The sequence below is a fragment of the Pan paniscus genome, chromosome 1, assembly GCF_029289425.2.
Source record: "Pan paniscus chromosome 1, NHGRI_mPanPan1-v2.0_pri, whole genome shotgun sequence".
In the NCBI taxonomy this organism is placed as follows: Eukaryota; Metazoa; Chordata; class Mammalia; order Primates; family Hominidae; genus Pan; species Pan paniscus.
The window spans coordinates 161,225,754-161,250,459 of NC_073249.2; the positions used below are offsets into that span (position 1 = coordinate 161,225,754).

General features: G+C 34.4%; 1 protein-coding gene across 8 annotated transcripts in view; it reads right to left on the reverse strand.

Annotated features, from left to right (window-relative positions):
• Positions 1-437: 437 nt before the first annotated feature.
• The window catches only part of LEPR (leptin receptor), a 214,987-nt gene continuing 190,718 nt past the window's right edge, over positions 438-24,706 (reverse strand). For 4 of the 8 annotated variants that reach the window (XM_055117717.2, XM_055117709.2, XM_063600666.1 and 1 more), the window contains 5 exons: positions 23,251-23,346; positions 21,816-21,921; positions 20,294-20,369; positions 6,474-7,335; positions 438-2,731 (listed from right to left, as the gene is read on the reverse strand). In XM_055117717.2, the coding sequence (XP_054973692.1) occupies positions 6,511-7,335; positions 20,294-20,369; positions 21,816-21,921; positions 23,251-23,346 (1,103 nt within the window). In that variant the 3' untranslated portion in view covers positions 438-2,731; positions 6,474-6,510. Of the gene's footprint in view, positions 2,732-6,473; positions 7,336-8,097; positions 10,370-20,293; positions 20,370-21,815; positions 21,922-23,250; positions 23,347-24,706 lie in introns of those variants that run through there. The other 4 variants (XM_034966895.3, XM_063600671.1, XM_055117723.2 and 1 more) reach the window with 2 other exon arrangements.

A 24,706-nucleotide genomic window follows, 5' to 3' on the forward strand; every position in this document is an offset into this window, starting at 1 on the left:
GATGATATTCCACCATTGTGATTTGTTCCTGCCCCACGTTAACTGAGTGATTAACCCTGTGAATTTCCTTCTCCTGGCTCAGAAGCTCCCCAGCTGAGCACCTTGTGACCCCCGCCCCTGCCCACCAGAGAACAACCCCCTTTGACTGTAATTTTCCTTTACCTACCCAAATCCTATAAAATGGCCCCACCCTTATCTCCCTTCGCTGACTCTCTTTTCAGACTCAGCCCGCCTGCACCCAGGTGAAATAAACAGCCTTGTTGCTCACACAAAGCCTGTTTGGTGGTCTCTTCACACGGACGCGCATGAAACACTGCAAGGATCAAATTTGAAAGACTGTTGATTATATAAAGCTACAATATAATAATGCTTCTGATGTTTATAAAATATACAGAAATAAGATATATGACAAAAGTAGCCAAAAATGGCAGGAGAGGAATTAATTAAATGTTACGCAAAATTATTACATATTAGAGAAATGCAAGTTAAAAGCACAAGTAAGCATTATGCAACCATCAGAATGGCTAAAATTTTAAAGGTTGACAATATCAATGTTGATCATGATATGATATATGGAGCAACTGGAACTGTCCTATGTTGCTGATGGCAGCGTAAATTCATTCAACCATTACTTGGACGTATCTGTTAAAGCAAAACAAAATCCTAACCTATGACCCAGCAATATTACTCCTAGGTATATACTCAGGAGGAAATGTGTAAAAATTCATTAAACTATATACCGAAGGCTTGTGCATTTTACAGTACATATCTCAAGAAAAACTTAAGAACACAAATGTAAAATGAATGATGAGAAATCAAAAATTCTAATAGAAAAATAGGCAAAAGAAAATAACATGGAATATAAAAAGTAGAGGAAAACAGATGCTTATAAACATATGAAAATACGCTCCATTTCATTCATCAAGTTAAAATTAAAATACCAAAATGATACTGAAGCCAATTTGAGTTCGTTTACCACATTTGCAACCAAAATTCCTGACAAGTAGTTTTACAAAAGCATGACAAGACATAATTACGTATGAGAATGATCACTTCAGTATTGCTCATAATAGTAAAAAAGATTGGAGAGTTTCTAAATATTCACCAATTGTGAACTGTTAAATTATTGTATTTTGACAAAATGGAATACTATGCAACTATTAAAATTAATGAAGTAGCTATGTTTGAATTTATATAGAAATATCGCTAAGATACAGGAAAAGGGTAATTTCATAATATTAAGCAGAATAATATCCTAACTGTGTACATGCTTTTAAAATGGTAAAATAATAACAGGGTTATTTTAGGGAATAGGAACTGAAGATTGGGAGTGGAAAGAGACCATCACTTTTTATTTTATATTTCTCAGTACTATTCGAAAGGTTTTCTGTGTGCATTTGTTTTAATTACACTTTAAGATTAAAAAGCAAGAAAAAGAGATATATGTCTGAATACAAGCTCAAGTAGTGACAAAACTCAAATTGCTAGAAAGCCTAAGTGATAAAACATATGTTCATAAATCACTATAAATCAAGATTTCTTAGAGAACTAAAGACTCAAACTACAAGACCTAAAGACTCAAACTAAAGAGCTCTTAAAGATTGAAATGAGTGTCTTTCTTGATGATTAAAATGAGTAATCTTTCATCACAAGTGGCTATAATGCCAGCAAGAATCTGGTGTGGGATGATCTATTGAGACATTACCAAAGAGAGTAACAGTAAAGGTAGGTCCTGGGAACTAAAATATTTTCAAACCCCTTACAAATGCTAAGCATATGTCTTTCAGAATTTTGAAGACACAACGACAGGCTAACAATGGATAAACATTTTGTATTAACTGTTTGTATAAACCACAAGGATTACTTCTTTATATTTTCAAATGTTAGCTGAAATAATATCATTATTTTATTTACCATACAAAAGATATAATCCTAAAGTAACTTAAACTCATAATAATTCTTTTTGGACTTTTATTTCTCAAAATTAACACTGCTTATAATTCATAATGATAAAAAGATAAATATACTGTCATAAAGTACACTGCTTTCTCTGTGACTTTGGGAACATAAAGGAGAAGTAGACAAATTTCATAGAACAGTTAGTGATGCATATCTTGGCACTTACGTTTATAACATTTATTAAAATACCAGTTGTGACTAAAGAGAAAGTATTAACCACATGCCAAACACTTAATGACAGGTTTTAAAAGTACAATATCTACAATATAGATATCTCACTACAAAATTAAATGTCTTCCAAATTCATTCTCAGTTCCAGGTTTTTTAGTAAATATGTCAGAAAGCCTCATAAAATTGAATTTAATGCCATACATCTTCAGCATAATTAATTTTGAAAAAGACATTTTCAGCAGCTTTCCAAAATAAATATTGATAAACTTTATAGAAAAATAATTCATTCACTATAAAACCTCATGAAGGGCTAGGCGCGGCAGCTCTCACGCCTGTAATCCCAGAACTTTGGGAGGCCAATGAGGGCAGATCACTTGAGGTCAGGAGTTCAAGACCAGCCTGGCCAACAGGGCAAAACCCCATCTCTACTAAAAATCCAAAATAAATAAATAAATAAATAAAAGCTGGGCATGGTGGTGCGCCCGTAATCCCAGCTACTGGGGAGGCTGAGGCAGGAGAATCGCTTGAACCTGGGAAGCAGGGGTTGCAGTGAGCCGAGATCACATCACTGCACTCCAGCTGGGAAACAGAGCAAGACTCCCTAAAAAAAAAAAAAAAAAAAGCCATGGAAATCATCTCCTAATGTTTATACAAATACATGTAACAACAATATCCCAGTTCTCATACAGGCTGAATATGTAACAATATCCCAGTTCTCATACAGGCTGATCATGTTTTAAGTTGTTCGCCTAACATTGTGATTAGATGCAGGTGTGCTTTACTGTTTTAAACTGGTTAAGAAAGAGTAAAATTACCTACTTATGTAGCTTCCTTTTATAAATACTTCTTCACATTTCTTGGTAACTATGTTTAAATTTTTTCTTGAATGCTGCTTCTTTCAGTCATGGTAGAGTGGACAACTATAATTTTGTGACTTAAAATTTAAGAATGGGCTTTCTCAGTAATAAATAGCTGAGAAAGATTTGTTAAGGTAACTATCAAGATGACCCTTGAAAGATGAAAAGTGAAACAAATTTCTTTTAAGGTCACAGAAAATAATTTAGAAAGAGATCTTTTTTCATCCACATCTAAGTGAGATGGAACTTTGTGGTTGCAGTATGTCTTAATCCATCAGCATATTGTCCAACTCCGCCTGTGAGCCCTGTTTGCATAATTCTCAACTCTTACAGCCTAAAGTTTATTTTCTTTCAGCTTTGGAGGAGGTAATATAAATATTCCTGAAGTAATGTGACCATATATATGATATTATGGAAGAGAGAATAAGTTTTATTAGGGAAAAATGAGAAGTAGAAGAATGACATGCCTAAGGTTATAAAACCTTATTCTAAATCCAGAATCTCACACTGGTATTGGAATTTCATCCAAGTCCTTTTACCATTTGGTGACTAGGTTTAAAAAGAAAAAAAAAAACTGCTCCTATTTTTCTTGTCAACTTGTAGCTCATCTCTAAATGGACACAGAGATCCAACAGAAGGTGCCTATTCATAGTGACATGTACTTCAACTTTTTCATTGTTCTTGGGGGTTTAAGTGAGAAAACCTGTAATCCTGCAAACCCTGACATATGATTTCTCTTCAAACAATCTATTTAAACTTGAAGCCACAGCACAAATTATTAATTTCTGAGTTGCTTTCAATGAAGGTCAGATTTAGAAAGACTGATTAGTAGCTTGTGTTTCGGTTTAAGGCCTTAAAATGAAATATTAAAAATTCCAGATTTATAAGTTTAGAAGACCATAGCCCCTATTTCAGCTCCTCCTTCCTTTTAAATTTTTTTATAGAAGCTGTGGGAAGAAATGGGAAGTTCCTGACCATTCTGAGGCATAAAACATTCTAAATTTTCTCTAAATTGTGTGAAAATCCAGTATTTCATGGCAGGTAGTTTTCACAAGGTCCCAATAAAATGTAATGATACATAGTGAAATAAACTTTCAAAAGTGGAAATCAGAATTCAAGCCCATTGACAATAAATATGATCTAAGTCTATACATACCAATAGGCCAAACTATACTTATTCAGCACTGTCCATGAAAAAGTGCCTTGGAATTTCAATATTTCTGAAGTGCATTTTTGTTCATTTGTTCACTTATCTGGGGAACTGAGGCTGAACCAAGATGGTATCAATGATCTCAGGTTAATGTGCTGTCACTACATTTCTTTACACAGACCTACAGCACTACAGTGGTCCTGGGACTGTTGAATTCACTCAAGTAAGATACATACATCCTTGGGCTGATGAAAACATCTATCAGTTTCTCTTTCCTGTTATTCTGGGTCCCAGATCACAGGAGAATACTGTGTCTCAGCGGACATGCTCAGAGGTCAGTCTTCAATTACAGAGTGGGGCAAAATTTATTTTTCTATCTCTTCTGTACTGTACCTTCAATTAGATACCAATAATCTATAAGCATGTATTTAAAATGTCAATTTTACTAAAATTATTATACATGTAATAATTTATCTGTTTCTGTGTCTCTATAAAGCCATGTAAAATTATCCATGAAAAAAAATCTTCTGCATTGATCTTTGCATAGAACTAAGGCTCTCGTACCACATCAAGTAATGAGTTGCTATCAGCCCTCTACCTATTTCTTGTAAGGGGGTCATCAGTTGAGTATGTGAGATCCTGAGACATCTTAAAAATATTTATGACATGGAATAGCTTTATTGATTCCCGAGTGGAAATTGATTATAAAGTGTGAAAAATATCTATCAAGTGGGGTCTGGAATCTTTGTCATTGTTTAGAACTGCTCACTTCATAGCCACAACTGGAATAGAGATGGAATGTAGAGATTTATTTAGGATAACAGTAAAATCGGGAGTCTCTTGTCTCAGTCTAAATATGAAATTCTGATAATTTTTAAAAACCCATGGGCATATTTTTGAACACTAAAGTACTTATTTTGATGATACTGATATTCTTGAAGGTCTTCTTGCCACTGAACATCCAAATGTGCAGGTTTCTTAATTTAGTTTGTTGCCCAATATGCTGTCTTTGAATTTTTTTACCGTACCAAAAGTTGAATAAATAATAAACTTATGTATTAATCTTAAGTTGTTAAAGGCAAACATGAGATCTGTGCAATTCTCACTTAATTTCTCATCCAGCATTATACTTCTACTTAATACATTTTATAATCTTTATTTTTTCTGTCACACTCAGCTAATTTTTGTGTTTTTTGTAGAGACGAGGCCTCACTATGTTGCCCCGGCTAGTTTCAAGACTTCTGAGCTTAAGCGATCCACCCGCCTCAGCCTCCCAAAGTGCTGGGATTACAGGCATGCACCACTGTGTCCAGCCTCTACTTAATAAATTTTGATTACAAGTCAGTTTTTTTAAATTGATGGCTATGTAGGGTATAGGTTAAAAACATAATCATTAGCATTAAAAAATCTGGATTTAAATCTGAACTCTGATTCCATCACCCACTGACTGTAACCGTGGGCAAATTATTTACTATCTTCATCTTTAAGGAGTATCATAGTAACAGATGCCTCATACAATTATTTCAATAATTAACTGGGTTAAGGTATGTAAAGTACTGCACAGTGGTTGGTTTATGTAGACAGAATGCTCAGTGAGGGGAAAAAAATAGCATATGTCCAGGTGGGGATGGGGGAAGACAATTATTCCAGAGAGATACACAGTGACATTTGGCAATCTAACTTTATCAGAAAGTGACCACTTCAACATCTTTCAGAGAGAAGAATTAAAACTGACATTATGTTTTCAAAAGTGCTTGTGTTGTCATCAAAATACTGATTGTGGGCATCACCGTTCTTGCAGGTTATTTCATTCTATGGTACATATCTTAGATTTGGTACATAACAATTGGGTCATTAGTCTTCACAAGTATAACCCCTTAGGCCAGGGCTGAATTCTGTTTATCTTAAACATTTAGGAAAGTCCTACTTCAAATCCTACAGTCTGATAGCACAAAATATAAATACATAACATACTCTCAAAACATACAAGGACATGTGTCAAGAATGTGTGTGTGTGTGTGTGTTGGTACAAAACAAAAACTTGAGGTAAAACAACATGCCCTCTGAAAAAACAATTACATCTCACAAAAGATGGTGTCTGTTGGGCTTATTTCTAGCTGGAAACAAGGAACCTTCCCACTAGAGCTTGGGAATAAAATAGAAGAGCGTGTCTACATTGGTAGGCTTATGAAGGCTTTCTCAAATTTTTTGTCTATGTTACTAAGAGAGAACAAACAGACAACATTCATTTGGAACAATTATTTTCAAATTTGACTCTGGTTTCTTTTCTCTCTCCCACCCACAACTATAAAGTAATCTATTACACTTTATATTACCCATTATAACACAAATCTGAAGGTTTCTTCAGTGAAATTACACAGTTAGGTCACACATCTTGTTTTCCATGATCTTATGAGTCTGAGTAGAACAAGTTTGGAATTGAGGCATGTAAGATGCAAAAGTCTTCTTACTAGAAGTTCCTAAGTTGAAATTATTTTCTACAAAGTGTGAGCAACTGTCTTGGAGAACTCTGATGTCCGTGAATAAACAGGGGGCTGGGAATGGGCACGATACCCTTGACTTGTCAGTCAAAAGCACACCACTCTCTCTCTTTTTGATTGAGGTGACCCCTAAATAATAGATAGACTTCTCATCATTATTTTCTTCAGGGAAATTCCCCTCCAATTTCAAAAGTTCATCCAATCCTTCTGAGAATGTGAGGTGTGGTGAAATTATGTTGGGATGCTGATCTGATAATATAAAAAATGCCTGGGCCTCTATCTCCCATGAGCTATTAGAGAAAGAATCCTTCAATGGAGAATTTTTGCTAGAGAAGCACTTGGTGACTGAACTATTTATAAGCCCTTGTTCTTCACCAGTTTCATTTGGTTTAGAGTTGCTGATCAGCGTGGCATATTTAACAAAGGGTTGTATCTGGCTTTCGTCCTCATAGGTTACCTCGGTACCCTCAGCCTCAGAGAAGTTAACACTGTTGAACTGGTCACTAATACAAACAGAACCCTTTTCAAGATCTGTTGTTGAAAGTAGAGAGACCACAGTTGTTGGCACCATCTCATCTTTATTTTTCCATGATGTATCAACACTGATATCTTCTGAAATTGTTTCAGGCTCCAAAAGAAGAGGACCACATGTCACTGATGCTGTATGCTTGATAAAAAGATGCTCAAACGTTTCTGGCTAAAAGAAAAGACACATTTTAAGGCTCAATTATGTTAAAAAATTTTGCTTCATTATGTCATACTGGCAGAAATGGAAGTGTGTTAAGTTAATAATAAAGAACATAAGTCAACCACAAATTAACTAGTTTTTGACTAAAATACATATATCAAAAAGCATAAGGAAGAGCCCGTTTAAGATGATAGCATTTGAAAGTGGGACAAGACAGACTTAGACTTGAGTTCTTCCAATTCTACAACCATGAACAAGTACACTAACCTCTCTGCCTTTCAATTTCATCATCTCTAAAAATGTGCTTCATGGTATTGTGGCTAGAAATAAATTAGTGTCTGCAAGTGCTTAGCTCTCAGGAAAGATTGGTTACTGTCATTGGAAAACGCTATCTTCTGAAGATATTTTCTTCCTAATATTTTGTAGCAAATTACATTTCCATAAACTAAAAATTTTAGCCCAAAATAGAAAAAAGTGGATTGAAATGAAATGACCAAAATAACTTGTCTAAAAACAGTTAAAATAACTATGTTGTGAAATAAGATATGGTATGAAAGTAAAATAATTGTGTTGACTATTAAAAACTTATCTGCTGTATACTGAGAATCTGCTTGAGACTATCTGAAAACAAGAGCTAATAATATCGTATGTAGAGAACAATGATGATGAAAGAGATGATCACAAACTGGTAAATTACTATTCCTTATAAATAACTTCACGTAAAAATATTTACTATGGACATGTGAAATGAAGACAAATACACAAGACAAATGTACATCATATTTTTTATAGAAGTGATCATATCACAAAGAAAAATCCTGCCAAGCAACTATAAATCAAGAATCTGTGGGCAAAAAGCTCAATTCATACAATGTAAACACATTGAAAAAACAAATGCAAAATAAAAAAAGCTGTTGATACATCACTTGACAAATTAACACAACTAAATTAAGGGCTATAGAAAATGTGTTCAGCTTATATATCATACATGTCATTTAACTTGAATTTTACAATTTTTAAACTAATAGAATTCAGATTTATTGCTTGAAATAATGGTATACCCAGCTGTTCTTCATAATGGCAAGCATATTCCATATACAATACAATTTATTTAGCATAGTTTTATACTCTTAAGTAAAATATGTTAGTGATTAAAAGCATAAAGGAATAAATATACCAAGCGCAAAATATAATAATGGAATAGACTTATGTAGGTATTAAAATACTGCATAATGACAAATACTGAATTAATACAACTTTCCTATATTCACAATCATAATATATGAAGAGAAAACTGTTCCTATGCCTGTTTTTTTTCTGAAAGAAATCTATAGTTTCATACATTTCTTCAAATATTTGCTTGCTCATTTTCTTTTTTCTTAAGGCTTCTACTATATATGCACTGAACTGTCTTAAAATTTAAATGAACCCACATATTGATTGTCAAAAGAATTAGATGCTATCAATATGAAAACAAGGAATACATACAAAAAAAACCATAACCATAGTCAAGATTACATATGTCCTTCAAATGATGTGTTTGATATATTTCATGCTAAAATGTCATAATCAGTAACTGTTGAAATCAAATACTGTAAATGCCTTCAAATGCATTCAGATAGAATATTTCACTCATAATTGATAAGAAATCTCATACTCATATACTATTGAAATATGTTTTGTCAGTGAGTTATAAAACTTTATTAAAAGTATATCCATTTAAAAATGTTCACTATATGCATCTTTTTTTAAGATTTTAGAATAATCTGGGCACATATTAAATATGTGTTCAGTGGGCAGTAATTAAAGAATGTCCTTTCATAATTTCATACTTAGATTTTACATTTCAATGACACCTATTAGAAGTCAAGAAGGGAAGAAAGACACATTCTTCCTGTTTTTGTAGAGTTCTTTTCCACTTTCAAATAAAACTACGAGTAAAATCTAAATATAAGGGATCCATATATACATATATACGCATATATAATAAATTTGAATACTGAGTTCATTAAACATAGTCTTCGGTTTGGTTTGAATGTGAGCAACACAGCATAATTCGTGTGCTGAATTCATAAAACTAGCAAGCAGTCTGTTTGAAAGTAGAAAAGTTCTGTCCTCACCATGAACTATTCATAAAAGCTCCAAAGAGTCTCCCATTTTTGCATCACTGCCCATTTCCCTGCCTGCCAGAGGTCTTGGATGGTTCAGTGGAAGTAAATTGGATTTGGGTCATAATTAAACAAGAAAGCTGGATTAGAAGTCGATGTTCCCTTCTGGTCCCGTCAATCTGACCTGAGTATGTAGGGTCATCCTGATATGAACTGTAACTCCCACTGTCCTGTGGCCAGCACAAACACAACTTCGGGCTTCCTTTTAACTGAAATGGAAGTTATCACTTAAGCCATTTTCAAGGATATTGAAAACTGAAATTCCCAGATTGAATAAAGTTAGATACAAAAATGCCAGGAGATATTCAAAAGAACACCCGAATAGGCTGATTTTTAGGCTGACATGTCTATAAAGGAATCTAAAATGGAAAAGTTTGGACATAAAAATACAAACTAAATATTTTCACTGATTCCATACTTATAATCATTGTATTTTTAAAGCTATTTGTCAGATGTTGCAGTTTTAGAGTTCACCTAATTACAGCATTGTCTACTACATATTTGATGACATTTAATAGATATGTAATGACAGCAACAGCCATAACTTTCTTAATGTTTTATGACCAGGAATATGACAAATCAAAAGCCAGAAATCATGAATACTACTTTTAAACTTTAGATGATTTGAAAATTAATCACACATCCAAACTGGACTCAAATCTATATTTTGAACCCAAATTTACACATCTACTTTAAGTTCTAAATCAACATAATCCACCATATGTTAACTCTCAGAAGTTCAACTGAATTTTTTTTAGATTTGCTCCCCTTCTTCAAAATGTAAAAATCTTCTAATACTCTATAGACTGTTGGGAAGTTGGCACATTGGGTTCATCTGTAGTGATCATGATTAGACTTCAAAGAATGTCCGTTCTCTGTTTAGATAAAATAAAACAAAATAAGAAAGCAAAATAAAAAATCACTCACAAAGAAAAAGATAAAAGATTTCAAAAAACATTGTCAAGCATGGGTTCTGGACTATAAATTTTTGTGTTAGGTTACAATAATGCATCCTTTTGGGAAAGGGCAAAATTTTGAACTAAGGTGGCTTCTCCCGTTTTCTTAATGAATGTTTTAATATCACACTCTAAGGACAGCTTTAATTACCCCAGGAAGGGAAAAACTATAGGGAAATAACAGAATAGGTAAAAGGAGAGAAGAACAACGAGCTGGAAAAATTTAAAGAGGGAGAACCAACAGCAATATAGGATAGTTTGGAACAAGAAAGAATAAAAGAGGAGAGCAGTGAAAAGAAAAAAAAAATAGAGAAAGAAGTGCTAAAAATGGTAAAGAATAGAATCACAGAACCATTCATTACCATGGGTTTTTAAAATCTAGAAATAAGATCTCAGAAATCATATGGTCCAAGTGTCTCCCTTTTTTCTGACAAAGCAATTGAGGCTGCCAAGATTATTTGCTAAAGGTTACATGGCTAATTAGAGTAGAGGGAGGACCCTGACTTAGTTCTTTTTTTCTAGTCCAATAATCTTTCTATAACACAACGGAAGACGAAAGGTTGTCCCAAACACAAATAGGCAGAAGAACATGTTCTTTGTTTCCCTTTTACTACTCGCTGTGATAAAGTTCAGCTGATTAATTTATACTCTCTCCTGGTTCCTCATAACCTGAGGGCTATAAGGAACAAGAAAATAAACAAAACTGAGGTTCCATTTTTAGGGGAGTGAAATACACACTTCTAGGCCCAGTAATGTGCATTTCCGGGCATAGGGGAGATGGCTACTTCTAAACAGAACTTCTAACTCGAAAATGCACCAGCTCTTCCACACATTTGGAAGGCCATCTAGCAACTTTAGGGACGCTTCTGATTCAGATCTGTGAGGATGGTGTTCTGGGAGGCCACAGGTTATTGAGCTGCTTTATTTGGAGGCCTAGGGCTGACTGGGGAATCTAAGATAGTTTTTAGATCCCAAGGAAAAATCTATTTGTTTCTAGCTTTAGCCCTGCTAAAGGAAGTTGTTAAATGGAGTAAACTCTTGTGAAAGCTGGCATAAATGTAGACAAAGGAGCATGGCTAGATAAAAACAAACAAAAAACAGAGAATGAGAAAAATATTGTAAAATAATTAAAGAATAAAAAGGAGTGGAACAAATTGAAAATGAATTAAAGAGGCTTAAAATATCTTTAAGGGAAAAACCCAGGTGATTTGGATTTAGAAGAAATTTAACAAATTAGGCAGAAATGCTAAGGTAAAAAGGTGCAAAACAAAGTAAGAAAGGTAATAGTTCTTTTACACTCTAAAATTTGAATTGGAGGAAAAGCAAGGCTAATGAGTTATCATAATACATTTTCTCACAACAAAAATTCAATCTATGTTTAAGATTCTGATTTTTAAGGTATAAACAGAAATGGTATTCTGATTCAAGATGGCTGACTGAACAGGTTTCTCTTTTGTCTCTATAGAGATTCTGTTGGAATGGCAGTATGTAAATGAGCCAAATACAGACCCACCACAAAGAAGATGATCTGAGAGGGCTAATGAGAAATGGGTAATTTTCATTCATTGCTAAAAGATAGAAAACAATTGGAAGAGTATAGATCAAAGAAGGTGAGCAAAGAAAGCTGAAGACCAGAATATATCCAGCTGCAGCTGAGGAGAAAGAAAATTAGCCCTGCCGTATACAGCGGAGACAGTGCGTGAAGAAATGGCACATAAAAACACATGAAGACAAGAGAACTGTGGCTGGAAACTGGGGCCTAATGGAAGTTCTGTATACGGAATAGGGCTCTTCTACTCCTCTGCTGAACATGGAAGAGTCTTCGTGTAAGAACTACCCTTCACAACCAGACTGAGGGTTTGTTCTCAAAAGCAACTAAGGAATTGTCTGGAGAGGAAGACAGCAGCCATGGAATATTGCTAGCTGAGAGCACATCTTTCCTCATCTGGCCAGAACCCTGCCTACTCACCCAGGGCAACAATCCCTGCCTATATACACTGGGCTCTCAGTCAGCCTGTCTACTGTTTCATTCCTAAACATGAAAGGAAAACAAAGGATTACCAGATATTAGGAGGAAAGTCTGAGATAATAAAAGAAAGGCCAAGATAAACAACAGGAACACATGACCTAGAAGGAACACAGAATTCAGGGAATAGAAGAAAACAGAATTTTTAAAATAAAAGAACAAAAATCCTCGAATTGGTATTTCTAGCAACATTTAAGAAAATATGCATAAAACCAGAACAGAATACTCTGAGAAAGAATATTTGGAAATTTACAAAAATAATAGTATATAAAAATCCAACAGAAGCACTGGAAGAAGAGGGTATGGCAAGGTCTCAGAATGTAATACACACACACACACACAAAACAAAGAAACCGAAAATATGAGATAAAAGGTAAGAGATGTGGAAGATCTACGCAGAGGGTCCATCATCCAACATGCAGACTCTAGAAAGAGAAACAAAGAAACAAGAGGAGAGGAAATTATCAAAGAAATAATATAATTTCTTAGAATTGACAGGAGACATGGAATTGAAAGTCTCTTCAAAAAATAACCACATTAAATAAAAAAAGAACCACTCTAGATTCATCACTGAAAATTCAAAACAACAAAAACGAGGAGAATATTTTTTTAAAAAGGAAATTATAAGTAAACAGTGAGGAGTAAAAATCACAATAGTATCTGACTGCTCGGAAGCAACACTGGGTACTATATGTTAAGGCAGGAATTATCTCAATGTTCTCTTGGAAAGGCTTTTTCTAAGAATTGATACTCCACCAAACTAACAATCAAGGAGGGCAGAATAAAAGGAAGTTCAGGCATGGAGAGATGGAGACTTATGGCATACTTCTTAGGAGGTTACTTAAGGGTGTAGTTAAGAAAGATGAAGAAAAGGAATCCAGGAAACAGTACTAACCAGAAACCAGTTAAGGGAAAGTTTAGAGTGATGGCTTATAGTAATTTTAGAGAAAGCCTAGTCCTGATTGAAGTAGGAGGATAGAGGAGTTCCTGGAGAGTCCACTAGAACAACGCCTCCAGTAAAGATGGGGTAGTGGATAAAATAGGTAACATAACAGCATAGATTATATAATGGGAAGGGAGGGAAGAGGAGGGGAAGGAGAAAGAAAGACAGCATGAAAAGAAAGAGAGAGAGGGAGGGAGAGAGGGATGAATGGATGAAAGAATGGAGGGAGGAAGAGGAAGGAAGGGACAATTAGAAACTTAAGGAAAAGAAAAAAGATAAAAACTAAAAATGAAGCTAACTAAAATTCGGCACAATTTTGATCAACAGGTGGAATATATCTAATATATTTTTTTAAAAATTCCCCTTTGACATCGGAACCACTGAGAAGTGTAATCACATATTATTAAATACTTGGATCAGTAAGTCACAATATTTACATAATCATAACAATGCAAATTCAGTTTATTAGTTTTTCTATTTTTAAAAATAAACCACAGACAAATTACAGCACAGAACATCATATCAACCCTGACTTAAGGAAAAACATAAACTTAGATTTAGAGATTGGAAAGTAGAGGGAGAAATGGAGGGAAGCGTAAGAGTGCTAATGTTTTTATTTAAAAAAAAAAAATAGCAGGGGAGCTCCAAGAAATAGTCTTCTGTTTAAAAGAACAAGAAATGGAAGTTTAAGTAGATTTTTCTGAGGTTGGAGAAATGATTACTTAAGGAATTGAAAAAAGTGACAAGACAATATGGGTAGAAACACAAGGAGGGAATAATGTGTGGGAGTAAATCCTCGTTGTAGCCAGAAATCAATAGATACCGTCTACATTTCATAGTGGCATAAGCATATGGTTTTTAGAAATAAAAAGGTGACATACCAGAAAAACCAAAAGTCAGACAGTTAACTAAAGAGGCATTTGGAGAGCAAGACTAAGGGTACGGAGGGGTGGAAAAGGGGACTGTCCTTTTCATGAAGTGGTCTTCCAAACTCAAATATTTAACTGTAACATTTCATTATTAAGTCATTCACATAAATTTTTTCAAAAAATTTTAAATATTGAGAAATATCATATACATGAGAGAACAAAGAGACATATACAACCATGCTTCCTGCAGCACTTTTTGTAATAAATATAAAAAAGTGTTCAAACACCTTAAACATCCACCAGTAGAGGAATAAATGAATTGTGCTATGTTTGTATAATGGAATACTACAGACCAGTCCAAATGTGTGAACTAAATTAACTACATCAACTTGGAGAGAGCTCAAAACACAATGTTCAGAGATATTTTTGGAATAATATGAAAGGTACATTACATTTTCAGTACTTCAAAGGATTACTCTTCATTGGTCATGGATACACACATGTGAAAGTAGGAAAGTATAAATGCACAAACTAGACAAACACAGGCTACATTCTTGAAATCATGGGTTCCTCCAGGAAGAGAAGGAGGGACCGGAAATAGTGGAACAAGCAGGACAAAATTTACCTGTAGTTTTTATTTATTTTAAAAATGAAGAAAATGCAGAAAGTTTTAAAATGTTATGTTAATATAGAGCTGTTTTCATATTGTCCTATATTTTCATCTTTATATTATCTGGAAAAACTAATTTTAAAAGAGAAAAGGAAGTGGAACATACAAAAGAAAAAAGATCTGGCAGGAAATTATATTGGCAAAATTATTTTTAATCACATATGGTATTATCCTATTGTTAGCAATGTCTGGCATATAGTGGTTTTAAATAAATGTTTTCTTTTTATTTTTCTTTTAGAAATACATTCAAAATATTGGATTTTTAAAAACACATTTGATTAACATATTTATGGGTTCAGGATTTAGATTTAATATAAACCAAGGGGAAGGAGAATGACAGCTTCAAAAGTGGAATAGATTAATTTTAGGGAAGATTTTGAAAATCATGTTAGATGTCTAGAAATTTCAGGTTAAGAGCACTTTCATAATAATCAATATTCAAAATATCTGAATTTGGAGAACAAATTAAAGGAAACACTTGATATAGAAATTATTACTTCCTTTAAAAAATACTATATTTGTATTTGAATTATTTTTAAAAACAATAGGCTCCTCTGGTCTGCTTTCTTTGCAATATAGTGTGAGTTTTTTGTTTGTTTGCTTATTTATTCATCATTTGGGTTACTTTCACATTTTGGCTATTATGAATAATACTGCTATGAGTATTCTTACAAAACTTCCCATGTGGATTTGCTATTTCATTTCTATTGAGTACATACCTAGGAATGGAATTACTGGGTCATATAATAATTCTATGTTTAACCTTTTGAAGAATCGTCAGACTATTTACCGAAAGAGTTGCTATTCCATTCCCACTGTCAGTATATGATAATTCTAATTTCTCTGCATTCTCACCAACACTTACTGTCTCTTATTATAGCCATCCTACTGGGCATCTTGTGGTTTTTATTTGTGTTTCCCTATTATCTAATGACACTGAGGATATTTTCATTTGCGCTTCTTGGCTATTTGCATATCTTCTTTGGAGAAATGCCTATTCACATCATTTGCCCATTTTTATGATGTTAAAATATACATAACAATATTTACCATTTGAACTATTTTTAAGTGTATAATTTAGTGGCATTAAGCATATTAAGAAATACATTGTTAATATGGAACTGATGGCACAGGTATCAATTTGAGTCAGATAGATCTGGATTTGAACCACAGATGTTACATGGACAGGCTGGGTGATCAAGACAAGCTACTGAACCACTCTGGGCCTCAGTTTTATCATCAGAAAATATAAGGCTATTAGCCCTATGAAATAATTAAATAAATAACATGAATATGAAACATAGGGTGGATGGTAAATTTGCCTTTTCCTGTTTAGTAATATAAAGTGAGTTACACTATATTATTTTTCCTTTAAAAAGCATATTTTAGGCAGGGTGTGGTGGCTCACACCTGTAAGTCCAGCATTTTGGGAGGCCGAGGAGGGTGGATCACTTGAGCCTGGGAGTTCGAGACCAGCCTGGGCAACATGACAAAACCCTGTATCTACAAAAATTAGCCGGGCATAGTGGCACACGCCTATGGTCCCAGCTACTAAAGGGGACGAGGTGGGAGGATCAGTTGAGCCCAAGGACGTCGAGGCTGCAGTGAGCTGAGATCTCACCGCTGCGCACCAGCCTGGGTGACAGAGCGAGACCCTGTCTCAAAAAGAAAAGGGTACATTTTAACTGTTTAGGAGATTAAAACAGGCTAAAGAGAAAAAAGTTAATGAATTTTAGAAGATTTTTATCATTAATAAAATCTTTGAAGTTATATTCTCCTTTACTCTTTAAATGTTCTATTATATTCCAAAACCTGATTTATTCCTAATAGTGTTATTTATGCACCTGGTCAGCCCTAGTAATAAACTAAGCATCTTGTGGGTTAGCTGTGCTTAAAAAATAATTTATAAGATTAGAAAGTCAAATATTTCCAGAGATTTTTAAAAAATCAGTCCTACAAATAAGAACATTCACACCCACTGTATTTTAAAAATTCTTCACATTTCTTTAATTTACCAGAACTTGAAAAAATGTGGCAATATTTCAATCTACTTGTATATAAGGTCTGTCAGATGACTGTGGCAGCATTGTGCACACCTCAGGGAGAGCAGGTGCGGCAGCGGGGTAGGACGTAGTCTACAAGCATTTCCTAAGTCAACCAACCTCCACCCAGTAGTTCCTTTGTGCCAGGCATTCTCTGGAAAAGGGAAAAATAATTTGGTGCAGGTTTAAACTGCATTTTGCTGATGTGGGCCTGATCATTTCATGGCCCTCCTGAACACTGAGAAACCACTTCATGGTCGTCCATAGGTAAGATTTCAGAGCTTAAATGCTGAAGAGAGAGTGTTTCAGCCTCTTTTTAAGTGGCATTAAAAAGTAAGATGATCATTCCCTGAATTAATATATACCTATATACTTAAACTTTAGCAATTTTACTTAGATAAGTATATAGGTTTTTTGACATAAAACCCTCATATTTAAGAAAAAGTCTTATAGTCTTCCTATTTCCAGTTTGTGAATATGCTAGGTACTGCCTTCCACATGACTTAGTGTTTGCAGGTACTTAGCTGGACACCACATCTCTGCCTCAAAACCTAGTTAATGATTGTTCATCTACCAGATCTTGGCCCAAATGTAATTTGCTTAACTTTATCCACTCACCCCCACGGATACACTAAGCCAGGTTCCCACATTATAAGCGCTCAGCACAATGGAACCCCTTCTTTCACAACATGTAGTTTACAACTATAAGGTTGTGATTGGATCATTATATGTTATATACATGTAACAAAATTTCTCATGTGCCCCAAAAATTTGTACAAAAAAAAAGTAATGCTATTTCCATGATAAATGTATTAATGATTATCTTCCCCCATTAAACTGTATACTCAGGAGCATATAGTGTTTTTCTTATCCTTATAATGCCAGGGCATACTATAGTGACTGGTATAGGGTAAGTATTCAATCATATTGAATATATGGATGAAGTGAACAGAAAAGAACTATTTTAGAGAGGCAAAAGGAGACAAGTTCTTCCTATTCTACTTTCAACCCAGCCACTCTTCTCTGACCTCACTGTCTTATTTCTCATATGGTAAGAAAAATCTGTTCTCCCAGACCCTAGCAACAGCCAAGCCTTACATATAAATACTCACCATGTGCTTGTTGAACAAATGAATGAACGACATATATATCTCTCTCTGAAATATCATCACAACTACACAAAATGTCACTGTATAAATTCTTAGTAAAAGATAAATGAGAGAAAAAATATTAACTTGAAAAACTCGGCAACACTGTTTTAATGAAAGGAGACTCTGGCTTAGTGAGCAACAGCACAGGTGAGGAGTATATAGGAGTGTGGCTGATTAGACTCAGGCAAAGCGAAGTTTCTATAAAAAGAATTGTTCATATATAAAACAACACTACTGCTGCTTCTGAAGACAGGGCATTCTTTCTCCTGCTGAAAAATTACAATTCAGTCTTTTTCTTTGTTCATTATGTCTACAATATTAGTTGTTTACTTATTCATTGATAAGCTGTAGAACAGTGTTTTTCTAACTGCAAATCATAGGCCATTCGAATGTTGTGAAATCAATTTAGTGTCTTGCAACCAGCATTTTTAACAAATAAAATAGAATTTTAAAACATTCTATTTCAAGCAAGAAGTAAAGCTGCTTTGCGTATCTTTCATTTCGGTCTTGCATATCTGTATCTATGGTGTACTAGGTTGGAAGGTAAAACGTATTTATACACTAAAAATGCCAAAACTGCAATTACTTTTGCACCAACCTAAGTTTTTTTCACTGTGGGTCATGGCGAAGAAGAAAGAAAGAAAAAGAAGCCACTGCTATAGAGAACAGCTGCTATTAGAACAGGCTCCAAAGCCAGACAAACTGGTAAGCTAATCTTGCCTCTAAAACAAGTTACCAAACCACTATGAGCTTCAGCTTTCTCTTTTGCAATATAGAGAGAATAACACTTGTCCCATAGGGTAACTGAAAGAATAATAATAGTAATATAAAATACATAAATATGTACAATAATAATTAATATTTGTTGAGACCTTACTATGTCACAAGTACCATCTTCTTTAGTCCTGCAAACAACCTAAAAGGTAAGCAGCCTATTTCACAGAAGAGGAAATTGAAACATTGAGAATGTAAGTAAAAATCTTAATAAATGTAAGAATATGTATCTCAGTGCTTTGCACATAAAGAACAGCAGGAGGAGTACTACAAATATTTGTGATGGATAAAATACAGTCTTTGAATTCAGAGCACTATCCACAATTAAAAAAACAGTACAATGATCTAGGAACTTAAAGGGGGTAGAAATTCTTTTGAATTACACTGGTTAAAGGAAGGCTTGAGGAAAGAAGGGCCTAGAGCAAGATCTTCATGTACAAGGAAGGCTCTGTGTAGGTGGATGGGAACAGTAAAGGTATCATCAAGGCCCAGGGATAGAAAAAGTCGTATAGGTAGGTTGATAACAGATTGTAGAAAGAGGTCCTTGAGTACTATTAATAGCTTCAGGGGGCTTTAGTTTATATCTTGTATTCAAAAGGAAACCATTGAAAACTTTTAACAAGTGACTAATGATAAAGATGCAATCACCGAACCTGGATAATAACCTCCAAATAAGTATTGTTTAAAAATCTGTGTATTTTGACTTGACTGAATTCTATTTTTCCAGTTTTATGAGTGGAAAGCTAGCTTTGCTTCAAGGGACATTATGAGAATTAATAAAACAGTCACTAAATTTAGAGCTTTCTGAAAAATCCTACTATAGAAGAAAATACAAATTATTTTATTATAGTTGACTAACTCTCATAAAGTACTTGTACTTGAATGGAACTTCTGCATAAATATAAGTTTTATTATGATCACTGCATTTTTCATATTGTAATGTTTGAGGATTATATAATTTTCTAATTTATTTAAATAATTATGGAGATAATTATAGACATTAAAAATATTGATTCCAGCCTTTTGCCTAAATACAGTTTATACCAAAACAAGTGTATCCAAATATCTGTTCTCCATCAGATTGACCCTTAACTTTCTAATATTTATTTTATTATGTACTGTGACACAGAAGCAACATATGTATATTGTGAACTCTCATACGATAAACTATGCGCTGAAATTTGTTTCTTCCTGATTTCAAATCCCTGCATCCTGCTATTCTTGAAAGTATATAATAACAGATATATTAAGATGAATTGAACAAAATATGACCTTTTAAATCTTAAAAATGCTTAATGCTCTATAAGTCATATGGCATCTAGATTGCAATTTTATATATTCTGGGTTAAAAAAAATTGAAAAAGCAACCTTCTGAAAATTAAGTCCTTGTGCCCAGGAACAATTCTTAGGGTTCGGAACATCTTCCCAAAACAGCTTTTTCATTCTACAAAGGATAAACAGGGCATCAAAATTAGAGAAAAACATTCATATTGAAAATGTGAACAGTTAGTGAACAGACAAGCTAGAAATTAGTCCACCAGATCAACTATGCCTCCGTAGGGTCAGATGCATTTTCACATGCTAGCCCATGAAGATTTCTACCAAACTTTTATCTAGACCCAAGCTGAAAATCACTGTAATAACAGAAATAGCCAATACTTATTGAAAGCTGTGTGCCAAGCACCATGCTAAACACTGGATAGATTTCTCTCAAAGAAATTGAAATATTAAAAATGGCCACAAAGTGGGTACCAGAAAAAATTCCATTTGATGTGGCCCCATCAACTCACTTAACTACAAGATAAATTCAGATTCTAAAATCTCCTCTCTCTCTTTTTTGCCTGAAGACAATGGTTTCTACAGAGATTTGGCATGTGTAAAATAACCACGCTGGACTTCTCAGCACAGAGAGTATCATGGCACCCATGCCACCATCCATGGAACTCAGCCATTTGCCTGACAAGCCAAGCAGGCTGGAGCCACACAGTGCTGATCTCTAAAAAGCAGAGTGCCTGCTGATCATAAATGAACTGACTGCTCCAGGTCACCACTAAAAGGCTACTTTTACCACCCACTTCACCACAAAACGTCCTTAACCCAAACTGCAGAACTCTGAAAGCCATTTTTGCCACCTCCAAGAACATACTGCTTAGGATTTCCTGTTATAAGCTTGTTGTTTCCTGAATGTATGTACATTTTTTTAAAAAAACTAAATTCTTCCTTGAAGTTATGTTGTCCTTGACAGAGCAGGAGCATCACCATCATGGACAAGCACCTCATATTAAAATTCACCTTAATCAAAAACCACCTAAATCCAAAGGGCATCAGCCTAATGGCTAAGGTCAGCATTACCATAAACCACAAATAACATCTCCAACCAGAAACATTCCATCCTCCCTGACCAGGCACATGCCAGCCCCAAGATAACCCTCCCCCTCCAGCTGGAAAGATGTCAGCCCCAAGATAACCTCCCCTCCTCCCAGAGACATTCCAACCCCGCCATAAACTTCTCCCTCACACATAAACATTCCAAGCTTGTGATAAGCCCCCTCACCCTAAAACCAATACATACTCTTAGTCTGTAAGAGAAAGGGCTCCTGAACAAAATTGGCCAGAAGCCCCTCAGGTTTTATCTGAAGAAAACCTGTCTTTAACTGTTAAGCTGTGTTTCGTGTTTCCTTCCTCATTCTTTAACTCTTACAGTCCTAGCAAAATGGAATGCCATTTCCTGACAACAGGCCTTTCCTTTTTATGCTATCTTAATTGTATACAGACTACATATAAAAGCACTTAGAAGACTTTAATATTCCTAATTTAGAAGGTTTTAAATCAGGGTTTGAATATGCGTAAGGACTTTTGCCGTAAAGATTCTTAACCTCAAGTACAATACCTTTGGTGTGATATTAATAATGTTCCAAGCAATAAGATGGAAGAGGAAATAATTACTGGCACAATTACATATAAACCTGCATCACTCTGGTGTTTTTCAATATCATCTGAAAAAGAAATACAATTTACACAACTCAGAAACTTGAGGAAATATTAATTTCTTTCTGTATCAAAAATTATAGTAAACATTTTCTGAATTCATCACAAATCTCTTATTACCTTCAAAAATATAAAAATAAAAAATGAAGATAAAAATATGTTGTGATCACATTAATAAAATACTTATTATTTTGTTCAGCATCATATCTACTGTAAATTAGCAAAATATTTTTTCAAATTTATTTATTTGCCATTCCTCTCTACCTGATCATTTTTACATTATAATGGGCCAAAGTGTCAAACTTGTTATGATGACTGTCTCAGTATCTACTCCTGGAGGACCCAACCTTCCACACCTGCCAATCTCTATCTTGTTCACTCCACACACACTGATTTCCTTGCTGTTTCTTGAACCACCAAGCATCCCCACTCTTTAGGGGCTCTTCACACACTGTCCTTTTGCCTGGAATGCTTTTGCTATTTGTACAGTTATGTCTTCACTGAACATCATTGATAGGCTCTTGGAAACTGCAATGTTAAGTGAAATGGCAATGTATAACAAAACCTTTTTTTTCTCATCAACATTATCATGAAACTACCTTGAACAAAATGATGTTATTCAAGGACCTCCTGTAGGTCATGTTGCATAAAGTTGCAGTTTCCAAGAATCTATTGACTATATCAAGTAGGGTCTTACTGTACTTGCAAGGTTTTACTCGAATATCATCCAACTCCATAGAAAGACCATTTCTGGCTATCAACTAAAGTGCCACATTTAATGCTATCCCTTTATCTTGCTTTTGTTTTCCTTCATGGCACTTATTTCTATCTGACATTATATAATTATTTATTGCCCATCACTCTCAATTAGAGCACTGGTATTTAAGATCCATAAGGGCAGAAACTTATGTTCACTATTCAATCCACAGTGCTTAGAACAATGCTCAATTAATATCTGTTGGATAATACATGTATGAATTTTTTAAATGATTTTTATTCTAACAACAGATGAAATGTTTATCTCTTGAAATATCATTGCTAGGTTGCTTAGATTTGAAGACAATTTAAAAAGTAATAACAAAATCAAAATGTTGGTATTCCAAGTACAGTAAGATGAATCAGAAATATAAGAGGCCCCGTGACTCTATTTCTATAGCTCCAGTTTTATTTTTAGAGGAAAAAAATATTTCCTTTGGAACCTCACCATGAAAAATCTACAGAAGACTTTGGACTCTTCCATGATTCTATCAGAAAAAGAATAATCAGATGGCAATATTACTGCAAACAAATTAGGCACACACATTGGTGTAAAAGGAAACTAAAATTATAATTTTTACCTTGAGTGAAACTATTAATTATCTTTGGTTTTCCCACTCCTTCCATAAATATTGGGTAAAGACTGAACTGGTACTTCTCAATGGGGATAAAATGATCTGAGGAGAAAAATACATAAAAGGCTCATTTATACATAATTAATAGTAATGAGTGGAACGTACATTTTAAAAAAGAATTAAAGTGACTATCATATATTTCCAAACATAGAAATTACTTATTATTTATGGATCAAATTATCAAGGGAGTTTCAAAACAAGCTTAAGCATTTCTAATTATCTAGTCATGACAAGTTTTCCAAATATTTTTCTAAAAATCTTAGCCAGAGACAGAAGATTGCAATTTTTCAAAGGCATGTTCCAGTGATAGCCAATTTGTTCAAGTGCAGGGTGTATGAGCTTTTTCTTTCCTTCATTTCCTTTTCCAGAGCAATATGTTCTACTACCTCTCCCTTACCCCCAAAGTGGGCAATACTCCTTTTTTTTAATAGGAATTCAGCTTACTTAGTTTCCCCATTCCATTCAAGGTAGCTGGGAGACTAAAGTCTTGTGAAATCCTATGCAAACAAAATGGTGGTGGAGACCACGAGACCCCTTGCAAGATCTGGGATTTTGATCCATGGAAAATGACCAACCCTATAGCAAAGCTCCAGATGGATCCATCATGATTTTCACAAATGCTAATAATATATGAATATTCTTCTAGAAGAATATATCCAGAAGAAGAGAGATCTCTGTGAAGCCTAAATTTTATATCCTCATGGTTTAACGAAAAGCACAGAGAGTAACTACCTGGGCATCAGTGGTGATGAACTAAATTCTGTTCAACAATTTGTAAATAAATTTACCCTGATGCTAAATTCTAGGTCCCTGGAATAAAATAATGGTATGAGTCCTTAGAATGATATTGTATAATAAGATCATAGCAATCCTTAGCTTCCCTAGTTAACTTTCCTCAATCCTTACTCAGACTTAGAAATGCTGTCTTGTGCACTTATACTTTGTGCTTGACTCACCTCCTGGAATAACTGGTCTAACTTTGGGAGAATACCCTGGTCTAGGTCACCCAGTCCTAGCTCCTCAGACCTTCAGGCTAGCATTCCCACTCATTGTTAGTGGCATTATAAGTTGGTACACAGTTTGAGGAAACAATTTGGCAGAAGATATCAGAAGCTGTTAAAAAATGATATAAGAAAAGATAAAGCTGGAAGCAACATAAAGAATCTCAAACAGTTTAAGTGGACTTTGGAATAAAATGCTATATCATTAAAAATAATGGTAGAAAGAAATGAGGAGAAAATTGATACGATATGATAGGATATGATATATGATATGATATGATAACCCCTGTATAAAATGTTAAAATGAGAAAATGTCAAAGGAAACAGAATTAGGCTGGGTGTGGTGGCCCATGCCTGTAATCCCAACACTTTGGGAGGCCAAGGCAGGAGGATCACTTGAG